The sequence below is a fragment of the Ptychodera flava genome, assembly GCF_041260155.1.
Source record: "Ptychodera flava strain L36383 chromosome 23 unlocalized genomic scaffold, AS_Pfla_20210202 Scaffold_23__1_contigs__length_28996876_pilon, whole genome shotgun sequence".
NCBI classification, from domain to species: Eukaryota; Metazoa; Hemichordata; class Enteropneusta; family Ptychoderidae; genus Ptychodera; species Ptychodera flava.
This window is the reverse complement of record NW_027248277.1, coordinates 15,086,288-15,108,069: the sequence shown is the minus strand read 5'-3', so window position 1 is coordinate 15,108,069 and position 21,782 is coordinate 15,086,288. Positions and strand designations below refer to the sequence as shown.

General features: G+C 38.3%; 1 protein-coding gene across 2 annotated transcripts; it reads right to left on the bottom strand.

Annotated features, from left to right (window-relative positions):
• Positions 1-17,537: 17,537 nt before the first annotated feature.
• Positions 17,538-21,553, bottom strand: LOC139123415 (mpv17-like protein). Of its 2 annotated transcripts, XM_070689555.1 has the most exons (4): positions 21,174-21,550; positions 20,392-20,492; positions 19,160-19,258; positions 17,538-18,298 (listed from the first exon to the last, which is right to left on the bottom strand). In XM_070689555.1, exons 1-4 carry the CDS (start codon positions 21,466-21,468, stop codon positions 18,275-18,277), a joined length of 519 nt encoding a protein of 172 aa, XP_070545656.1. In that variant the 5' UTR covers positions 21,469-21,550; the 3' UTR covers positions 17,538-18,274. The 2 variants fall into 2 exon arrangements, with proteins under 2 accessions (XP_070545656.1, XP_070545657.1); XM_070689556.1 differs by lacking the exon at positions 19,160-19,258 and having other exon boundaries at positions 21,174-21,553.
• Positions 21,554-21,782: the final 229 nt, after the last annotated feature.

Here is a 21,782-nt window from a genome sequence, read left to right as displayed (position 1 = left end):
AGAAATTTCATACCACAATTCCCCTTCAAAATCAAGAATAAAATCCAGGGATCACGCTGCAAAATTTGGTACAAGACTAAAAAATGATCAAATATTTACTTACATTTTAAAGTCAAAATGTTTACAGAGCTAGCCTGTGATAATTCTATAGGGTTAGTTAAGACCTTACTCACTGATTCAAAATGGCTGCCGACCTTCTGTATACTCTATTGGGTGCGTTAAGACCTTGTTTACTAAATATAAGTCAAAAGAAGCTCCGCACGTGGTAGGGTTAAATGTTTTGTTAAAGTGTGAGAGTCCGAATATCTGTCACCTAGTCCCAGTCGACCTTAAGGCAGTATGCTCCTCGAAAGTAAAAGACTTAACTTTTGCTCCAATGTTTCTTAAGGAATCTTTCAACTATAATATTTCAAAATCAAGAATAAAAATCGGGGGGTCACCGTGCAAATTTTGGTACTAGTGAAACAAATAACCTAAGATTTATCGATATGTAAAATTTAAAGTGGCCGCCATCCCTGTGTTAACTCTATGGAGAAAAATAACATTTCCGAATTTTGAAAACTAAGGTGGTGAAAAGTTTTCTTATGCCTAGAGCTTTAAAATGAACTCCAACAAGTGGTATATCAGAAAAGAATTGTAAAAGTTTGAGATTCCGAATATCTGCCCCTGAGGCCTAGTCGACCATAGGAAAGGACAGAGTGTGCTTCAATGGCTGTAAAGCGAACAAGTGATGTTTACTAGTTTCACAACATCTGAGAGAATGAAGCATCTGATGCAGGATCAATTTCACTGGGCAAACAGCTTGATATACGCTCATCATATCTACGTATATGGACTCGTATTTTAGTAGAATATGTGAGTATACAACAGTCTGCGTAGCTGCAGATTGGAAATGTGCAACAGAAATACATAGTGCATATGTACGTATATGGAACATCTCAATGTGTTAGTATACGTATGCGTATATCCATGTATACCATGAGTGTGCACAACGCAGACCTTAGCATACTAAGTGTACATTATAAACATACCAACGTATTTGTATGTATTCTTAGTGCAGATCTTCCTCGATGTTTGCATAAATTGCCATTACGGGAAGGCTCAATTAACTTGGATGGTACCTGAAACCCGAGTTGCTGCCTGTCAACTCGGATGACAAACATAACACTTTTAATCCCCAAAGGTGTTAATGTTCGATTGTTGCGTTTATCTTATCCAGGGCTATGTTATCCAGTCTGGTGCTATGATAGGAACATCAGGGCTGTAACGACTCACTCAATACCACGGGCACACACATATGCTTGCACATGGAACTATGTTGACAGGAAAAAAGTGAACTACCCTCTTTTCAATGCAAGTAATCTAGTTTCTTCTTTAATTTAGGCTCTAAACTAAGTTTTAGAAATATGGTGAAACAAAATATCGTTCTTCGTTCATTTTCATTCAAGTTTCCTATTTTCGGACGCTTCACTTCAGTAACGCGCACTGATCATAAGCTTATATGCAAATGTGATCAGAACAGCATGGAACGTTCTTTCCACGTGTCCAGCTTTTTCATGCACATGCAAACAACGTAACGTGTCCTCCGCGTATCCTGTGACATCCCCGAGAAAAAGAACGAAATCAATGAATTGCTAGCCAGAAACCTTTTGTAACAGTATGGCCACTTTTACATATAAGAAAGGAGAAATGGTAGAGGCAGTTGACGAGGTCGGCGTTAGGCGCCGACCGGCGTGGGCCATGCTAAAAGTAGTTCCTGCAGTGCTAATGTTTTGTTTACTATAGGTAAGTGGACGAGTAGGAGGCGGTTTACGGAATTTAACGGTACAGTTTGCCAGTAAAACTCCGAGGCCCGCAGGGCCGAGGAGTTTTATGGCAAACTGTACCGTTAAATTCCGTAAACCGCCGACTACGAGTTCGCTTACCGTGTTATACCACGAATTTGCCGAGTTTTAGAGCCTTGTTTGCACGCCTAAAGTTTTTATTTGTAATTTTAGTGCAGTGCACGTTGAAACTTTGGCAGGAAAACATCGCGTTTTGACACCTTGTTGAACGAAAGTATAAAAAAAACAACCCATGATTGGATTAAACAAAGTTGACATGTGTTGCTATTGTGGTGCGATGACGTGGTTTAGCACCTGGTTTTATTTGAATTGTATGAATTTGCTTGATTGATTGGTTGGTTGGTTGGTTGAATGAAGTGAAAAGGTGTTTGCAGATCGATGTTAGAGTCACGCTTTGCTCATTTGGGTCGAAAACTTTGAGCAGCATACATGCAATTGCCGAGTCGCTCTACGTAGTTCGATATGGCGGATGAAGTACAAATGAAAGCTGTATCCGGTGCACTTCAACTACCCATGCCAAAGATGGAAAAGAAAAGTCCCCTGTCACGCCATTGCTAACGGCCACAATCGGAAGACCAAGCTACACAGCCACGCCAGAGAAAGGCGCAACAGAAACTGCAAGTACAAAAAAACAATATGTCTAGATCCACAATGACTGTGGTACTGCGCGTGTGTTCCTATTGCTAGATTTAACTGTACCAAACATCTCCACATTCAGTGTTTGACAACTGAGTTTGAAGTCTTAAATTTCAGCTTCGAATGATCATGATAACAATAACCCTAACACAGAAGCGATATTTGCAATCAATACCGTTATTTCACGGTGACCTGTAATTGATTTTGAGATGTACAGTCACGCAAAATTAATTCAGTCCGGTGATTCTTTTAAAGTGTCTTTACTCTGTACTTGATGGTGAAATAAATTCCTTCTGGTTAATGTCTCGCATTTGTTTTTTTTACTCGTCGCCACGTGATTTTCTTTTGTTTAAAAAGTGTCCATTTTACAATTTCTTTTGTTTAAAAGTGTCCGATTTACTAGTAAATCGGACAGTTTTTAACAAAAGAACTGTCCGATTTACCAGTAAATCGGACACTTTTAAACAAAAGAACTTGTAAATCGGACACTTTTTCAACAAAAGAAAGCCAGGTGGTAATAATAAAATATTCGGTTATGGAAATTAGAAAGCATGGTTAGAACAATGGGCACGAGGCGGAGAGTGGTATAACACTAAAGATAATCTGTTCGCATATGTTGACATAGAGATTAATCCTCTGATAACCAACTCGGGTTAGTTGGGTACTTCTAAGTTAATGCATCACTAACACAGATACGTATTAGCATATTTGAGTTCAAACCTCAGGCATTTTTGCGTATTTTCAGCGCAAATCTTCCCTACTATTAGCATTAATTACGTCACCATCACAGATATGTATTAGCATATTTGAGTGTACATCCCTGGTATTTTCACATATTCTCAGTGCAGACCATCCCAGAAATTAACATAAATTATGTCATCATTAGGGTCAACTATTTGCATAAATCACTGAATGGGTCACACTACTGGGTCATCATCCATGGCTAGGATTTGGCTTTGCCCTTTTATACTCAGATCGCCATTATTTTGCATTTATCTATACTGCTGCAGTTTTCATTGCAAATAATTTTTACAAATATGTAGAAGCCAATGTTGTATGACATTTAAGTGACCAAAGTTCAGTCATAAATATATTGTTGTCATGAGATGGAGTAGCAAACAAAACATAAACATAAAACATGCCAATCTATATTCTCCAATCACACACCGATACAAAAATCTACTCACATACAACCATATTAATAACCACAATATCCTTATGATATTCTTCACATAAGAATTGTTATTAAAAATTAAAAATACTTCATGGATTATAAAAGTTACAAAGAAAAGTTGCAAGGCTTTCAGTAAAATGACAGCTGTAAATGACTGTATCTGAGGTGCGCCTTCGTGTTATCATAATAAAGTCATTTTGTTACATACACAGTCTCCAAACCTTTGTGAAGTAAATTTATCGGTATTAGACACACTGTTGTGTCATATTGCAAAGTACAAATGTAAATGTGTAAAAATCCTTGTAAAATGACATGACTGGTTATCTAAATAAATAATTTTTAAAAAAAATTGTCACTGTGTATAATGCAAAAAAGGATACATAAGAATTACATGACTGTGTCTCTGAAAACAATGATGTTACAAAGTAGGGTTACTAAGTGTCCAACTCAAACTCTAGCCTTATTCAACAAATCCTTGTGACATTTTTTGGTGGATCCCTACCACCTGGTGGCCCACCAATCCTCTTTAACTTCAAGGTTGGCAGATTTTCTAAAATCCCCCATTTTCCGTACCGCTTGATCGTTTCGACGTCATGTCCATCGCCGATGATCGTCTGCTGTGAGTAAACCACGCTGAAAAAGACCGAGTTTCTGACGAGATAACTCCGACCAATGCGCCTCACCAGGTTGAATGCCATATCCGATCACCATAAACGTACGCGTCTGAGTGAAAGCCGCAGTACTGTTACATAAACGTCGAGAATGGACAATACGCGCACAACGAGATCTCACACGATTTATTACATGCCTCGATGTTAGTACAAATCAGTGCATTGATCTGAATAGGAACATCCGGGGAGTTAGTGCCGGTGAACGATGTACTGACCGGTTGCCATGGTTAACCGGTTCAGCGAAGCCTTCGACTAGTCTGGTTCCCTGAACGATTTTCCCCAGTAGAGGCAGTGGGGAAAAATTGGGTCAGGTTCCGGCAAATGTAAACATGGACGCTATTGGGTTAAAATAAAACAAGGTGTGATTGGATGAAAGTGACACTTGTAACTTTTTCTCATGTTTCTTGGGTTTCGCACTTTCAGGCTCACTTGACACCAACTTCTTGTTTGTACCACAAAGCCGTGGAGGTAGAAAGAAAGATTTTCTACCTCCATGATTTAGCCACTGTGATTTAGCACACCTCTTGATACTTTTAGAACGTCGACATTTGCTTTCTATTAGCTGTGATATCGCAGCGGTACTTGTGGCGTGTATCGAACGTGCTCGGGTCACTGGGGCCACGCCACAGTCGGCGATAACCTCAATGACCCTAGCGCGTTCGATACACGCCACAAGTACTGCTGCGATATCACAGCGATATCACAGCCAGCCTTCAATCACCTCTATTTCCCCGTTCTTCTGGATTAATCCTTTCAGTTTATGTTTCCCATCTCGTGTGCCAATGTTTTTGGTTCGGATACCAGTGTTCGAACATAATTTTGATCCAGTCGAATTTTGACCGGCGTTTTCATGGTAGCAGCCATATTTGTTGTAGCATGTTCTGTCAGGTGACTAACCTCCGCCATCTTGAACAAAATTCTGTTCAAAATGGCTACCCGGTACCTGACGCAGGCGGCAGAAGTTGCAACTGAAAAACGACCTGAGGGCAGCGCTGCCCTAAGGGCAGCTCAGAGCGGAGGAAACATGTGCACAACATGCAGTGACGTCACTGAGGAACTGTATATCTGCCCTGAGGGCAGCTCAGATATATTGCTGCCCTCAGGGCAAATTGGTAGATAGGATAGGAAATGTATATCTGCCCTGAGGGCAGCTCTGATATATTGCTGCCCTCAGGGCAGATTAATAGATATACAATTATGCAATGATGTGTGAGCATAGAAAATGTGTGTCTGCCTTGAGCGCAGCTCTAATATATTGCTGCCCTCAGGGCAGATTAATAGATATACAAAATTATGCAATGACGTGTGAGCATAGGAAATGTGTGTCTGCCCTGAGGGCAGCTCAGATATATTGCTGCCCTCGGGTCAGATTGGTATCTGGTTTAGGAAATGTATGTCTGCCCTAAGGGCAGCTCTGATATATTGCTGCCCTCAGGGCAGAGTAATATATATAGAATTATACAAAGGTGTTTGAGCATAGGAATGTATGTCTGCCCTGAGGGCAGCTCAGACATATTGCTGCCCTCAGGGTAGATATACATTTCCTATCCTTAAAGTATTGCATAGTGTATATCTACCAATCTGCCCTGAGGGCAGCAATATATCTAAGCTGCCCTCAGGGCAGACATATTTATATATCCTATCCTTAAAGTATTGGATAGTGTATATCTACCAATCTGGACAAGAGCAGCATTAAGTATTACATAGTGTATATCTACCGATCTACCTTGACGGCAGCAATACATTATAGCTGCCCTCAGGGCAGACATACATTTCCTATCCTATCTGCCAAACTGCCCTTAGGGCAGCATTATCTGAACTGCCCTCAGGGCAGACATACAGTTCCTCAGTGACGTCATTGGATGTGGTGCACATGCCTACTCCGCTCTGAACTGCCCTAAGGGCAGCGCTGCCCTCAGGTCATTTTTCAGTTGCAACTTCTGCCACCTGCGGTACGCGACCCTATTTTCCCCTCGCCTCTACCGGGGAAAATGGGTCAGGGAACCAGACTACCCTTCGACGTTTTCGACGTCAAAGTAGACGCTTAACGCTAGATGTAAAATATCCATGCGCTTGCTGTTATTTTGACTTTCGTTAAAATCTGCTTGATACTGGTCGATAATGGTAAATTGTTTGAAAATATCCTGCATGTAACTAAATGTCAGATAGCATTAACTGTGAAGAGGCATGTTATAAAAATATTATTGCCTGAATACATGGGTTTATGTGCCTTCCTGGCGTCGGGCAAATTGTTACCTGCCGTCAGGAACAAAAACCCATGTATTCAGGCAATAACATATAGTATTGCCCTTCCAGTGTGAAATCATAGTGGATTTTGTCGATGCAATTTTGCAACAAATACCGGGCAAATATCAAACAATGGGTTTAGGCGTCATGTAAAACTAATTCCTGTAAGTTCTAAACATTACGCAAATATTGATAGCATTCTCCCATGCTACATTTCCGAAATCAAAAAGTAAATCTGAAAAATGTGATCGCTGAACTACTCCACAAAGGTGCAAGATAGCTAGATTGCCGAAATAAGTAAATTCTGGGATATTTAGCCGCTATTCAGCTGTGACTGTTAATTAGACATTGCACAGATATTTAGCCGCTATTATTATCAGACATTGCGGAGATATTTAGCCGCTATTAAACTTTGACTGTTTATAAGGTATTGCAGGGATATTTAGCCGCTATTCACATGTGACTGTAGATTAGACAGTGCGGAGATATTTAGCATCTATTCGGCTGTGCTGTAGACATTGCAGGGATATTGAGCAGCTATTCAGCTGTGACAATTTATCAGACATTGCTGAGATATTTAGTAGCTGTTCAGTTGTGTCTGTCTATAAGACATTACGGCTAAATTTGGCAGCTATTCAAATGTGACTGTTTATTAGGCATTGCAGGGGACATTTAAGCAGCCATTCAGCTATTTTCAGTGGTGCTGAACAACATTACTGGTCAGTTTTTCAAGCTATTAGTGTTTAAACGCTATCAGCTACCCATAGCTGTTTATTAGATAGCGGTCAGCTACAATGCATTGCCAAACAAATCTCAATTCCAGTGTTGTCCTAATTACCTATTAGAAATTGCAAAAAACATTTCTTGTGCATACATTCCCCAGACTGTCTTCTGTAGTTTGAAAATTTCATATGAGCATTACGGTCTGTATGTTCCCTGTTTCATGAAGATACCAATAAAGGGTTATAACTTTTGTGATTAATAATTTTAACTTTCAAATGTGTATGTAGAAATATTGTTGTGCGGGTATATTTTTAAAGTTATGTAAAGATTCCAGTCAGAATTGACCAATCGCAACCAATCAATAAACACATAGTTTTTGAAATTTTACTGTTGATTGACAGAGCTTCTCAACGGTAAACTATTGTCGTTGTGCGGGTATGTCATCTTTTATTCTCTGTTAATGTCTTTCAAATGAAAAAAAAGGCGAAAATCACAGAAACAGTCAATTTCAACCACCCCAATGGGAGAACCTGAGATTGAGGACTGCTGCTTTAAATTTGGTACCATGATTATTCTAAGTATTCTGATTTGGTCAATGAGATGACATGTAATCGGACAAAAGTTTTAGAATCCAGCATCAACGTATAAGAAGTTTTTGTATTACGTCCAAACAGAAAAATTACAGTACATTAACATACATACAGTTGACAGCAATTCTATGGAAAAAGCTGTTATATATTATATAATAATGAATACAGATATTATACTTTTAGTTTACAAGTGCCTGCTATACAAGATAAACCCGATGTCACAATGGCACAATAGCGGGCATATTAAGGTCTTTCTTCCTTTGTCATTTTGAACGGAAACATCAAACAAAAGATATGATATGCATGACTTACCTGGTGGTGCGGCATGGCAAATCCATTGTGCATTTTTTGATAAAAGCACCAAATTTGGCTCAGATGTGTCTTATTATGTGTTGAACAAATTCAGATACCGAGCCACTGAAAATCTGTTGAAGCGTTGCCATGGCAGCCATTTTTCAAATTGGCCGCCAGACAAGGTATTTCTCACCTAGTAAATGTCAAATGCACAACGCGTTGAGTAATTTTGGGTTGAATATTTTCAATTAGAAAATATGGGAAGAGTAATTTACAATTTTTTTTTCAACTTTTCTTAATCGTCTGACTTGTTAAACGGGTAAATACAGACAAAAACACAATTCTTATGCATGAAATGTACAATATTAGATCCTATCAAAGGACGACACTACAGCAGTCAAGAAATATTAGGCCATGGGCTAGAGGGGTACATGCACCTCTAGGATATCAAACTGTATTTATAGAAGCCTTGGGATCTGTAGAATACGAAATAAAATTTTAACAGATAAAAGGGATGCAATAATTTTTATGGTTGTGATTTGAAGAGTACAGCAAAATCACTATTTGCGCATACCCACGTGCATTTGTCTTGTTGTACTACTACATGTCAGTCATCTGCTAAGCTTTTTTCAACATAACCTGACTTTTTGGGTATCATTAGAATGGAAATTTATTCGTCTTTAAAATGACATACGTAATATGCAATATGTTCCATAGATTGTTTTATGAAATAGAACCAAAACTTACCCGATACCCCGAAGTTTGCCATGCAAATTATAGCTAATGTTTAATTATACCAATGTTTTACCTCGGCATAATACAAAACGCAATGCTTTGTATGATATCTGTTTTATTTGCTACAGGGAGATGTTTATCATGTGGAATAGACTTTTGACCGAAAAAAGATTGGGATGTTATAGCTCTACTGGTCATATTTTGAAGAGTACCGCAAAATCATAGTATTGCCAACTCTAATGCGTTTTCGTTAAACCTGTCTTCTTGTAGGTCATCTGCTGAGCTCGATATGTAACATAACATGGCTTATAGGGTAACATTGGAAAGTAATTGTATTCTTCTTTCATGAACATATTGTAATTTGCAATACCTTCCACAATTTTTATAAAATATGTCCAAAACTTACCCCATACCCAAACTTTACATTGCACTGGCACTGCTTATCTCAAATTCTACCAATTTGTACCTAGACATATTACAAAGGGCAATGCTTTGCATGAAATATGTTTTATTTGCTACAGGCATACGTCAAAATTGAAAGACTTTCAACAGCAAAACTATTGGGATTCAATGGCGTTGCAGTCATGTTTAAAGGGTACCTTCAAAGTATTGCGAATATTTGTTAAGCTTGTCTCCTTGTAAGTCATCTGCTTAGCTTATATTTTAACATAACATGGTTTATTGGGTAACATTGGGAAGTAATTTTATTCTTCGTCAGATGACAAATTGTAATATGCAATATCTTCCACTGCTTTTATAAATATGACCAAAACTTAGCCATACTCCAAACTTTATTGAAAATTAATGTCACTGCTTATCTCAAATTCTACAACCCTTTTACCTAGACATAATAATAGGCACTGCCTTGTATGAAATCTCTTTTATTTACTACCGGGACGCGTCATAGATATGAGATAGACTTTTAACAGAAAACATATTAGAATGCAATAGCTGTTAGAGTCATGTTTTGAAGGGTATTGTAAAATCATGATTTTTAGACTCTTGTTAAACCAGTCTTCTGCTGAGCCAAATCTCTGAGGTTTATGTTTCAATCTTGACTAGAGTGTTACTATTTATATAAGAAGGAATACATCACATTTGATCAGATAATTGGCCACCCAACACTACCTTCCTTAGGTCTTGGGTGTACGTGTCAAGTGGATAACCAAAATATGATTGGCAATTGTCTAGGATTGTCGTTTAAACTTATTGTCTCAGCCTATGTAAACACCATGGAGAGGAATAAAATATTCGCCGGTTGACGAGCCATGCAAAAGCAAGCACAGGTCCGGGGAGTGCCAAGCACGGATGTCACTGACAAAAGTGCAGGATTGTGTTTGAGCTTTGCTTTCCCTATCTTTCATGTTTGTTAAAATGAAAGAAAATTGAGTAATACAATTTAATGACTATGGTACCATGTTTTTGCATGTGAATAAAAAATTGTGTACTATCAAGATTAGGACAAGAATACACGATGTTCGAAATATGATCATTCCAGCACCGCGCCCACACAAAAATTGACCAGTTTGGGATTATGGCCCATGGACTAGTTTTATTGTTCCCAATGTTTTTCCTCAAATATTGGGTTAGTTCGATGTACTTGGCAATTTTCGGGAAACTTGTACCTGGTTGGTCTAAAGGGCTCTTCCAATAATTTTGTATGGCCCTACTTTTGAGGTGTTAAACTTCCTTTTGCCAGTAACAAAGTCTCAGCCACAAACAACATGAAATTCATCAAGAACCTATCATAGCTAAAACTAACAAACACCGAAATAATAGCGGTAGGCAAAGGCCTAAAATTCATTCCGACACCAACAAAACCAAACATAATAAAACTACTTCAGGATTTCAGTAAATATAGTCGTAAAATGAGACTACGCTACATCATGAGACACAAACAATCGCAACAACACCCATTCAAAGAAAAATAAAACTAGACTCCCTGAATAACAGAAAACACAAACTTGAAGGTTAACTGGAAGCTAATTAACTTGCACTTCTAGAGATATCATTTCAAACAAGGTACAAAACATTTCTCGTACCCAAAGAATCGATAAACAAGCTTGCAAGCAATAGACACATTACCATAAAACCCAGACACTTTAAGGTCGGGGCATCGTCATTAAAAGATTACAAAAGATTACGTACGCGAATACGAAAGGCAATTACGCAACACTCAGTTTTATACACAACTATGTAGACAGTGACGACACAGAACAAATAGCAAACTAAGAAAAGAATCTAAAATGTGACTGTTGAGAAACCACACGGGTTTCGAAACGCAAGCATCAAAGGGCCACTCAATCAACTTTGAAACACCAGAGGTCCGGCTGCGGCTCGCCATAATCTTTCTGTACACAAACAAAACATTACCGTACACACTAATCCAAACTTCCCAACATATATCCGAAGCGAAACAAACATTTTATTAACACAAAAAATCGGATAAGAATGTAGGAACACATATCCGAAACGAATCAAAGACAAACTCGACACAAATTAAACATTTTGGAAAGTAAGGTGGGAGCCTCTTTCACATTTTAAACATACGACAGTGGCGCTGTTGGTAAATTCTAGTCGGGTGGAAACCGCATAATGGAACAGCCGTTCGTTTGCGAAGACGACCAAACGGTGCCAAGCTACCTTCCATTAAAGTAGAAAGGTAAACTATGCATAACTAATAGACGGGGTGCAGAACGTCGTTTCAGGCGAGATCGACGGTTTCCACCCCGTCAAGTTCTGTGTGGGCGCAGGACTGTCATGATGGGCATGAATCTATATTCGTGCACTAGACCATTGACGTGACGTTGAAATAACTCTTAAACTAATTTGTAAATCATGAAATTTATATCAAATTACACAAGATCGGTATCTTAAATGAATTATAAAAAGCAATGTATAAAAAGTCAATGTATAAACGTAATATATATAGCCAAAATAATATAAATATGATCGTGTTCTCCACGTGGTCAAATTCTAAATGGCGCCACTAATTGTAGTTTACATGATAAATCTCTAAGAGGACAATTATGGGGACATATAAGAGATTTTCCCCCAAAATGTTATTGCTTTCAGCGTTCAAACTTTAAAAATTGTTATACAGTAAATATCATTATGTTTTTTGTATGTAGACCTATGTATGAATGTAGATGAACAAGAGTGAAGGATTGGGTTAAATTCCCCGCACAATTTTCCATGTTAGGCCTTTTGAGCAAGAACGCCCTGCAAAACTCGTCAATGGCTAATTATAAAGTTTAGAAACGATAATTAGAATGTCAAAATATTGCTCATATTCAACGTTTCTACTCAAGAACCCCCATCCATTGGCAGAACATGGGACACGCTGTTCTTACACTCAAAACTCTTCATATCCGTGGGCCGATCTAGGCCAATAGTTTGCAAAATCTGGTGAGTGTGCCGTACGTGTGATGCACACACACCAGCTACAACCCTAAAAATGGTTGAAACATGTGCATCAACGATTACAAATAAAAATAAAATAAAAAACTCCGAACGGTACCTTCTGAAAGTCTACTTACACAGGACAGCTAACAGCTGCTCATCGTAAAAAACATTAAATTTGGCAATTTTGAATCTTCCACTTTGGCCTTGTGGCAGCCATATTGTCAATAATTTTATTAGAGAACTCGCTTTTCATAGAAATAAAATAATCAAACATTAAACAATGAAAATGGTAATCTTAATATACATTTATTACGACAATACGTCCACTATTCACCACAGAATCATCCGTAGAACAGCACCTATGGGATTTTACAGTAATTGAAGATTGCTATGTTTCAAAATGGCCGCCACACCAGAACGAGGCTCTATGCTTATAAAAATATGCAAATAGTAATCTTAATGGGCACTTATGATGGAAATACATCCACTATTCCCACAGAATCATCCGTAGAGCAGCAAGTAGGGGATTTTATAGTGACTGATGGTCGCCATATTTAAAAATGGCCGACACACCAGAACGAGGCTTAATCTGTGGTGGCTCGGTATCCAAATTGATTGATATTATGATAATCTACATTCATACCAAATTTCATGCTTTTATCATAAAATGCACAATTGTTATGAAAATTGTACTTATGCCGCGCCACTATAAGGTAATTATCATATTGACGTTGCGCGTAACTTCTAAACGTCATCGTACAGTTTCAAGTGTGTAGTTCAATCACACCGGATGGGCAAACGGCCGCATACATGTTAAAGACGAATGGACGTGCCCAAAATAAAATCAACAGTTGGTTCGACAAATACGACGTTGCGTTGCGCAGTCACCACGAGACTTACCGTCAGTCCTGTCCCGAAGGCTCTTGCGGTGCTGCTATTGCTGTATGCATCAACAGTAGATGGTTTCAGTTGATGTGTTTTGGAGTTTTTACTCTTTCTCCCCCATTTGCAACTGTAGAGGTCCAACTTTGCGTAAAAAACAATGGGATTGGGCGAAGCGATGGTGATGAAAGGGTTAAGTTTATTGTTGTTGACACTACTTTTCAGATGAATGATAATTTGCCTTTGCTGTTGATTGCTTGCATTCTTGCCGAGAGATTTGTTCCCTTTTTGTTCATGATTATGTCTCTGATCACATCGTTGGGCCCGCATGAATCATGGACAAGAACGAATCCAAACAATATAGTCTAAAAACAGTCAGGGTAGGTGTCGTGGCAGCCATAGGGTGTTTATTGATTTGTGTTGACCGGTTTTATTCGCGGATTTGAGGAAATCTCCGTAGATTCCTTAATTTGCGATTGGCCATTCTCTCTTATTTTGTCGATCATGAAACCTTCGTCCACACCAACATCATGGAAGGCATGTGATCGCAAGCCGAGCACATGGTTGGACCCACATATTCTTGACACTATCTTTGTTGGTTTATTCTGACAACCATTTTGAGGACAAAATCGGTGCATGGCTGTCTGTTCGAGTTCTTGACTTTACCTATAAGTTAAAAATGAAATGAGCCAACAACAACGTGTGGACGCTCCAGAAGGTATATTGACAGGCGAGTTTGTACCATGCTTCATTAATTCACTTCGTCAACTTTCAAACTTTGTGATGCATTTTTCCAGGACACTATCAACAGTTTTAAAGTTGGAAGTCATGCATTATCGAACACTGACGAAGTGGAATAACTCGTCTACAAAATGTAAAATGACAATACCTGACCATGAAAACATATCGAAGCAAATGAAAAAAAAATGATGAAAACGCGACAAGAATCAACAACGTAAGTTCTGAACTTACTAAACATAGCAAATTAGGATTTTGCCATATGTAGTAGAGTTTGTATCAAAATGAAGCCATGACCTCTGCTAAACTAAGCCTGGGCTGCAGCTAAGCAACAAATACTAATTAACATGGCGGCACTGTGAAAAGGCTGCGCTCGCTAAATTCCGATTTGATGCCGATTTCTATCACAACATTGATTTTATGGTTTCGTCAAACTTACAGTTCGGATTATTCGTGCTCCGACTTTTCAGAAACGGATGGTTTATTCATAGTTACTATTTCTTAGTGAAGGTAGTAAACCAAACTAAGCCACGATTAGCTTGCGCTGTTTAGCTTCTTTTGAAAAAATCTGAATACCTATATTTCTTCAAAGACCCAGGCTCGGGAGTAAACGTGCAAAACGGTCCGTCAACCAGGTCCACTTTTTACCATCACCCTTGCTTTAGCTTCTTAAGTTTTTTCAATTGATTTTGCTTGTCGAGATTGTCAAATTGAAAAATACAGTTACTGGCACTCTACGGTCAGCATAGGGCAATTCGAGATAACATAAACAAAATGAGCGCCAAATTATGACAGATAGAAGTTGACTTTATATGGTAAAGCCTCAATAGTAACTGCATATTTCTCTCTCAGTTTCAATCGAAACAAATTTGTAATCGGAAATAACCATATTTGATTTCTAATTTGCATAAATTAAATATGACTTACTCTTAGATGAAAAGTATACAGATGGGCTGAAAAGACGGATGCTATTTGCATATCATGCTCAACCTGGACTTTACCTTGCCCACCCCGATACCGTGTGCAATAATACATTTTTTATTGTAGCTTAATTGGGAGAGGTTCGAGACTGCGTGTGGATTACCGTGGAACGAGGCCACCCTGGGTGTACCATCGTTAGCTTTGACCGTCGAGAAGAAGATGGTGAAATTTTACTGTTTTTTTGTAGATTTTGCAAAAGCATTTGATTCTGTTGAAATGCTTTTTTTCAATCTGCAGTCGATTGGTTTATCAGGCAAAATGTATAATATTGTGAAATGTATGTATAGTTATGTTGAATCTTGTGTTAGTTTTAATGGAGCATATCAAAATATTTTTACTGCAGCAGTGGTGTAAAACAAGGTAGTGTGTTCAGTCCAGTGCTGTTCTCGCCTCGAAAGTAAAAGACTTAAACTTTTGCTCAAACTTTTCTTAGGGAATCTTTCAACCATTCACTTTCAAAATCCAAAAAAACAAATCGGGGGTCACAGTGCAAAGTTTGGTACTAGGGAAACAAATAACTCAAGGTTTACCGTTATTTAAAATTCAAAATGGCCACCATCCCTGTGTTAACTATACGGAGAAAAATAAAATTTTCGAATTTCCAAAAACTAAACTGATAAAAATTTTTTTTACACCAAGAGCTTTAAAATGAACACCCACAAGTGGTAGATCAGAAAAGAATTGAAAAAGTTTGAGAGTCCGAATATCTGTCCCTGAGGCGCGTTCTACCTCAATCACCTGGTTATTTCCATAGGTGCCTGAGGTAATCTTTTACTTCATGCCGGTGATATTGCCATATTTTCAGACTGCGCAATAGGGTTATTCAAAGATTAATTAACATACTTATGTAAATTCAGTCACAAAATGTATTAAATATTGGTCAAATCAAAGAAGACAGGATGGCTGCACATGCATACAAATTGATGTTTTCAATTGATGAGAATGGGCACAAATCATGGGCCTCAGAGATTTAAAATATTTTATGTTCATATGGTTATGGCAGTGTCTGGCTATCACAAGGGATGGGAGATATTTCATCGTTTATAGCTGAGTTTCTACGTGTGTCTATTTTTTTTTTTTTGCAAACAGGAATGGTACAGTGACGTACGTACAAAAGACAAACTCCGTACATACCGTAATTATAAAAGCATGCTCGTACCGGAAAAAAACTACCTGCTTGGAATTACATAATCAAAATATAGCATGAGTTGGCAAGAATGAGATGTTCATGTCTTGGTTTAAGAGTCAAGAAAGGAAGTCATATCGGCATTGATATTGAAGATAGAATTTGTGAAATATGTTCAGAAGGCGTTGAGGATGAATTTCATGTCATATTTCTATGCCCATTGTATCAGATATTTATTACCACATCATAACTCTGACTTTCATTCTTAGGATATTTTTTTCACATTGATGACGCTGAAGTCGCAAAAATGTTACTTAATCTCGGCAATTTTGTCCGTAAAAGCCAATCAGCAGTGTGACCAGGCTTGTTCTGTTCAATAGCCATTTTGTTGTTTACGTTGTTTACCAACAAACTGCCAATGTAGTTCGGGAAAACTCTAAAACTGATGACATTCATCGTGCAAATCTCAACGCTTACCGTGAAATATCACGGCTGATATGTTACGATGAACGTAACTAGGATGTAGCAATATGGGCATGGGTATATATATATATATATATATATATTATATATATATATATATATATATATATATATATATATATATATATATATATATATATATATATATATATATACACACACAGTAGACCTATTGCAATGTTGATTTATATTCCCTATAAACTATATGATTTCATTTTTTGTTTATTTTTTAAAGATTTTATGAAATGTTGTCGCTAACTTTCATGACATAAATTAGCTCAGCAGAAATTTACAGATTGTAAAAATTTTAATTGACATTAATCTTATCTTTCTCAAAAGAATATGATGTTTCCTGCCCGAACCTTCATCGGTGATCCTTGCTCAAGGAAGGTTGTGCCTCGAAAATGAAAGGCTTAAACTTTTCCCCAAACTTTCCCCTAGGAAACCTTTACACCATTCCATTTCGGAATGCAAGAATAAAATTTAGGGGTCACGCTGCAAAATTTGGTACTAGAGAAACAAATTATCCAATATTTACCTATACTTCAAATTCAAAATGGCTGGTGACCTTATTTACTCATTCAAAATGGCTGCCAACCCTAACCCTGTGCTAACGCTATGCGGTCAGTTGAGACCTTATTTAAGACAAAACATGTTATTTCCGTATTTTGTAATCAGAAATGACCGTGTTCCTCGAAGCTATTCAAGTTTTTAAGCCGGCGACATCGCTTCGCAGGCGGGGAGTGGCAGCCATTGTTGTTGTGTACGTTGTTTACCAATAAACTGCCAATGTAGTTCGGGGAAAACTCTAAAACTGATGACGTTCATCGTGCATATCTCGACGTTTACCGTGAAATATCACGGCTGATATTTTACGGTGAACGTAACTAGGATGTAGCAATATGGGCATGGGTATATATATATATATATATATATATATATATATATATATATATATATATATATATATATATATATATATATACAACGTTTATTTATATTTCCATATACACTATATGATTTCATTTTTTGTTTATTGTATAAATATTTTATAAAATGTTGTCGCTAACTTTCATGACATAAATTAGCTCAGCTGAAATTTACAGATTGTAAAAATTAATTTACATTCATCTTATATTCTCCAAAAGAACATGATGGTTCCCCCTGAACCTTCATCGGTGATCCTTGATCAAGCGAAGGTTGTGCCTCGAAATGAAAGGCTTAAACTTTTCCCCAAACTTTCCCCTAGGAAATCTTTCGGAATGCCAGAATAAAATTTAGGGGTCATGCTGGAAAAGTTCGTACTAGAGAAACAAATTATCCAATATTTACCCATACTTGAAATTCAAATGTCCGGTGACCTTATTTACTCATTCAAAATGGCTGCTAACCCTAGCCCCGTGCTACCGCTATGGGGTCAGTTGAGACGTTATTTACTAAAAAACAAACAAAGCAAAAAAAATGAACAATACACGGTGGAGTACAATGTTTTGAAAAGTCCTAGAGTCCGAAAATCCGTCACCGAGGACAAGTTTACCTTGAACAAAAGACATTGTGTGCTAAGAGTTTGAAAACGAACGAGTGATATTAACCAGTCTCGCAACTTCTAACGGGTTGCAGCATCTTGCGCATGGAGTAACCCTAGTTATGATCATGGTCTCACGGTGGCGTTTTCCACGAGTAGCATGTTTGTTAGTCTTAGGTCATAGCGAGGATCTTTCTCAATTAAGACGAGCTCGTTCGGATTAAACTGATTCGGTGGATACTTCCTGAAAGACAAAATGTCCGTGCCGTACATTACAAAATATAAACCATATGGCGCTGGTCTGATACTGCATGGGCCATACACTTTGACAGCAAATGTATTGGAGCGATTATCTATGGGTTTTCGCCCATAGTGTTTACACATAAAGGGAAAAGAATACAACAGAATAGAATAGAATAGAATAGAATAGAATAGAATAGAATAGAATAGAATAATCTTTGTTGTCCATTTATGACAAGTTGCCTTTCGCTTCACCAAACACAAAATACACAACAATACGTTACACATCACGACATTAATTGCTAATGTATAAAAATATAAAAGTTTTAAATCTCCTACAAACACAATGGGTTCTGTCTCCTATTGACAAATTTCTGTTACAATATTCGGTATAGTTATTGTACTTCTAACAAACGAATTGTGAAAAGGGTATTTCGAATTATCAGTACTCTATATCAACGTCAAGATAGCATCTTCTCAAAATGTAACGTCAAGATAGCATCTTCTCAAAATGTAATTACAAAGGGTGAGAAGTGTTACTGACGATTGCATTTTCTTTTCTATGAATGGTGATTTTATACTGATCACACCATTGATTTTGTTTATGGCCTATTATTTTTCCTGTCATGTTTACGATCCGCTTAAGTTTATTTCTATTGCTCAAATTACAATTCAACACAGTAATTTTCATTCCAAGTTGAAGATGGTGATATTTTGCCACTTGTGGCTTGAGGGTCACGTGTCGAAGCTAAGAAGGACATTCGGTTTATATGCATCATCCCCGTCGCCATTAGTGATTAACCTCACGTGAGCGAGGTGGACGCGGACCACAGCTCGAAGGAGCAGCGCCATCTATCTAACTTACCATTCTCTTCAACAGGCATAATGTATTAGCCCACAGCATATAAACCGAGCCAGTATATACACCTCTGAATTTTGGTGAGACAAACTTGAAGTTGATAGCCTGCAGAGGAAATAAGACTATCTTTGACAATGTTTGAAGAAAGAATCTGCCCTTTGAGAGAAGGTGGCGGGATATTTTGTTATTTTGGAAATTCGTTTGTAATTTTGAAAATGTTCTGTTCTTTGGCACTACACATTGTTGCACACTTCTTCCTATCGTTTTCGTAAAGATACAGAGGTATATACAGCTTGAGGAGGGGGGGGGGCATTTTTTAATCCGGGTGGCGGTAATATTATTCGTGTGCAGCAGGGGGCTTTTGAAAACCTTTGCCTGTAAATCCAAGATTAGGATTGGGCTGTTTTTTGCGGACGATGGCCCAATGCCCAATGTCGAATTTTAATCACAACAACAGCAAACAAACGGTTTCGTCTGAATTATCACATTTGTGGAATGAAATCAAGTGTGGGTTATGGATGCTGCCGTCCTCCATGTTTCCTGTTTTGGAGGCATCATGGGCCAGTGGCTAGAGCAGTGGACTCACGATCACAGGATGGTGAGTTCGAGCCCCGGCATGGCCATGGTGTTGTGTCCTTGAGCAAGGCACTTTATTCCTCATTGCTTCTCCCCACCCAGGAGTGATGGGTACCTGGTAGGACAGTGGTTGTAATGTGTGTGTTTAGCTCTGCTGCGCTTATTGGCTGCACATGTGAGCTGTAGTTTGCTCCCCAGGGAGTTGAGTGGCATCATATTAGGTCCAGTGACCAAGGGTAATAATAATTGTAAAGCGCCTTGAGCACATGTACTTGTGGATATGTGCGCTATATAAGAACCCAATATTATTAATACTATTTTTGAAGCGCAATAAAGAATGACGTCACAGATCTCGCCAAGATTCTCGCTGATCTGTTTCTCGTGCGATTGTACGTTTTTATATTACACACTATATTCTTCACTGCTGCGTTCGCTTCAGTCGTTAAACAGTTGAGAGCCGCCATGTAAAAAAGCATGGTAGATCAGGAAACCTGAAGTACGTTGTTTTTTCCCCTTCGCAGTTCAATATCACGCTCTTGATTTATGTCTGCGAATCAATGGCATGACCAACAATTTGTGTTTTTTTACCAAATCATGTTGACCAATAGATCAAAAAAAAACCCCGATGTGAAAGGCAACGATTGTCGTATTAGAAACATTACCTGTAACGGTGTCCAGATTGTTATGCCAGCCAGGCATGTAGGTATTGTTTTCTCTTTGGCTTCGGCGAACAAATCATATTTTCCCTCCATGGCAGACATGGCTAAAAATGGATTCAGCAATTGTATGTGTTAGACATCGGAAATTATATCTAAAAATGAGATAGGGTAGCGTAATGCCCCTTGTCGAGTGAAAGTTAGCGATTAAACCACATACTTAAACAACACGCATTCTAACCGCCCTGTGTTTTGAAAAAGAAATCATGATTAATCCATTGGGGATGTTAAACAATGCCATTATCATCGAGTAATGGTCTCTACCACATCAAATAATCGAAGCAAAAAGATTGGCACTTTTTCCAACGATGCAACTATTTTCTACTTCTGTTTGTTCCCTATTTTACAGAACGTGTGAGTTATGAATGGTGAAAGTGACATTTCATGTATAACCAGACCAAAACATATCACACAAAAAATCACAAAATCGAATTTCTCTTTTGAGAACAAGTGAAATAATTTTTTGACTATAACCCAATTGGGATTCGAACCCCCACACACTCACGGCAACATCACCTAGCTGCTAGGCTTCACACAAAACCAGTCGGCTACCGTTCATTTTGGCAACAATAACGACTACTACTACGAATTCCAGCACCGCCACCACAATTACCGCCACCACCACCACTACCACTACTACTACGTACTACTACTACAACTACTAAAAAATTGTAATTCTGTTTGCTGTTTCTTGAATCTTAGAGCAGTAAGCTTATCTTAGTACATACCTATGTAGAAGGAACTTACGAATACTGGAGTCATTGCGATATCAATTACTACCTTCTTCACAATAGTCCTTACTGCTGTGCCTGGTAGCAACCAATCAAGTATTCTAAAATAGACGTACGTTCTACCACCTTCTAAAATCCCCCATTTTCCATACCGCTTGATCGTTTCGACGTCGTGTCCATCGCCGATGATCGTCTGCTGCGAGTATTCTGACAGTGAGTAAACCACGCTGAAAAAGACCGAGTTTCTGACGAGATAACTCCGACCAATGCGCCTCAACAGATTGAATGCCATGTCTGACAACGCACGTACGCGTCAGAGTGGCGATTGCGCTCCTATTAGGTATTTTACAGCGTCGAGCAATGGCCGTTGTACGTAGAAAACGAGATCTCGCGCGATTTATTGACACGCCTGTGAGAAATAATGTAATAGCTGGCAGGAGAGGGATATTAGATGGCAAATAGCTTGAATAGCTGACAAGCCAGACCTTCTCATAAATCTCCACTACTTACTTGGTAACCAGCAAATAGCAAGCTAAGGGGGCTAATAACGGCAAAAATGGCTAATAACTTGAAGAGCTGACTAGTCGGGCCTTCTAATAAGTCTCC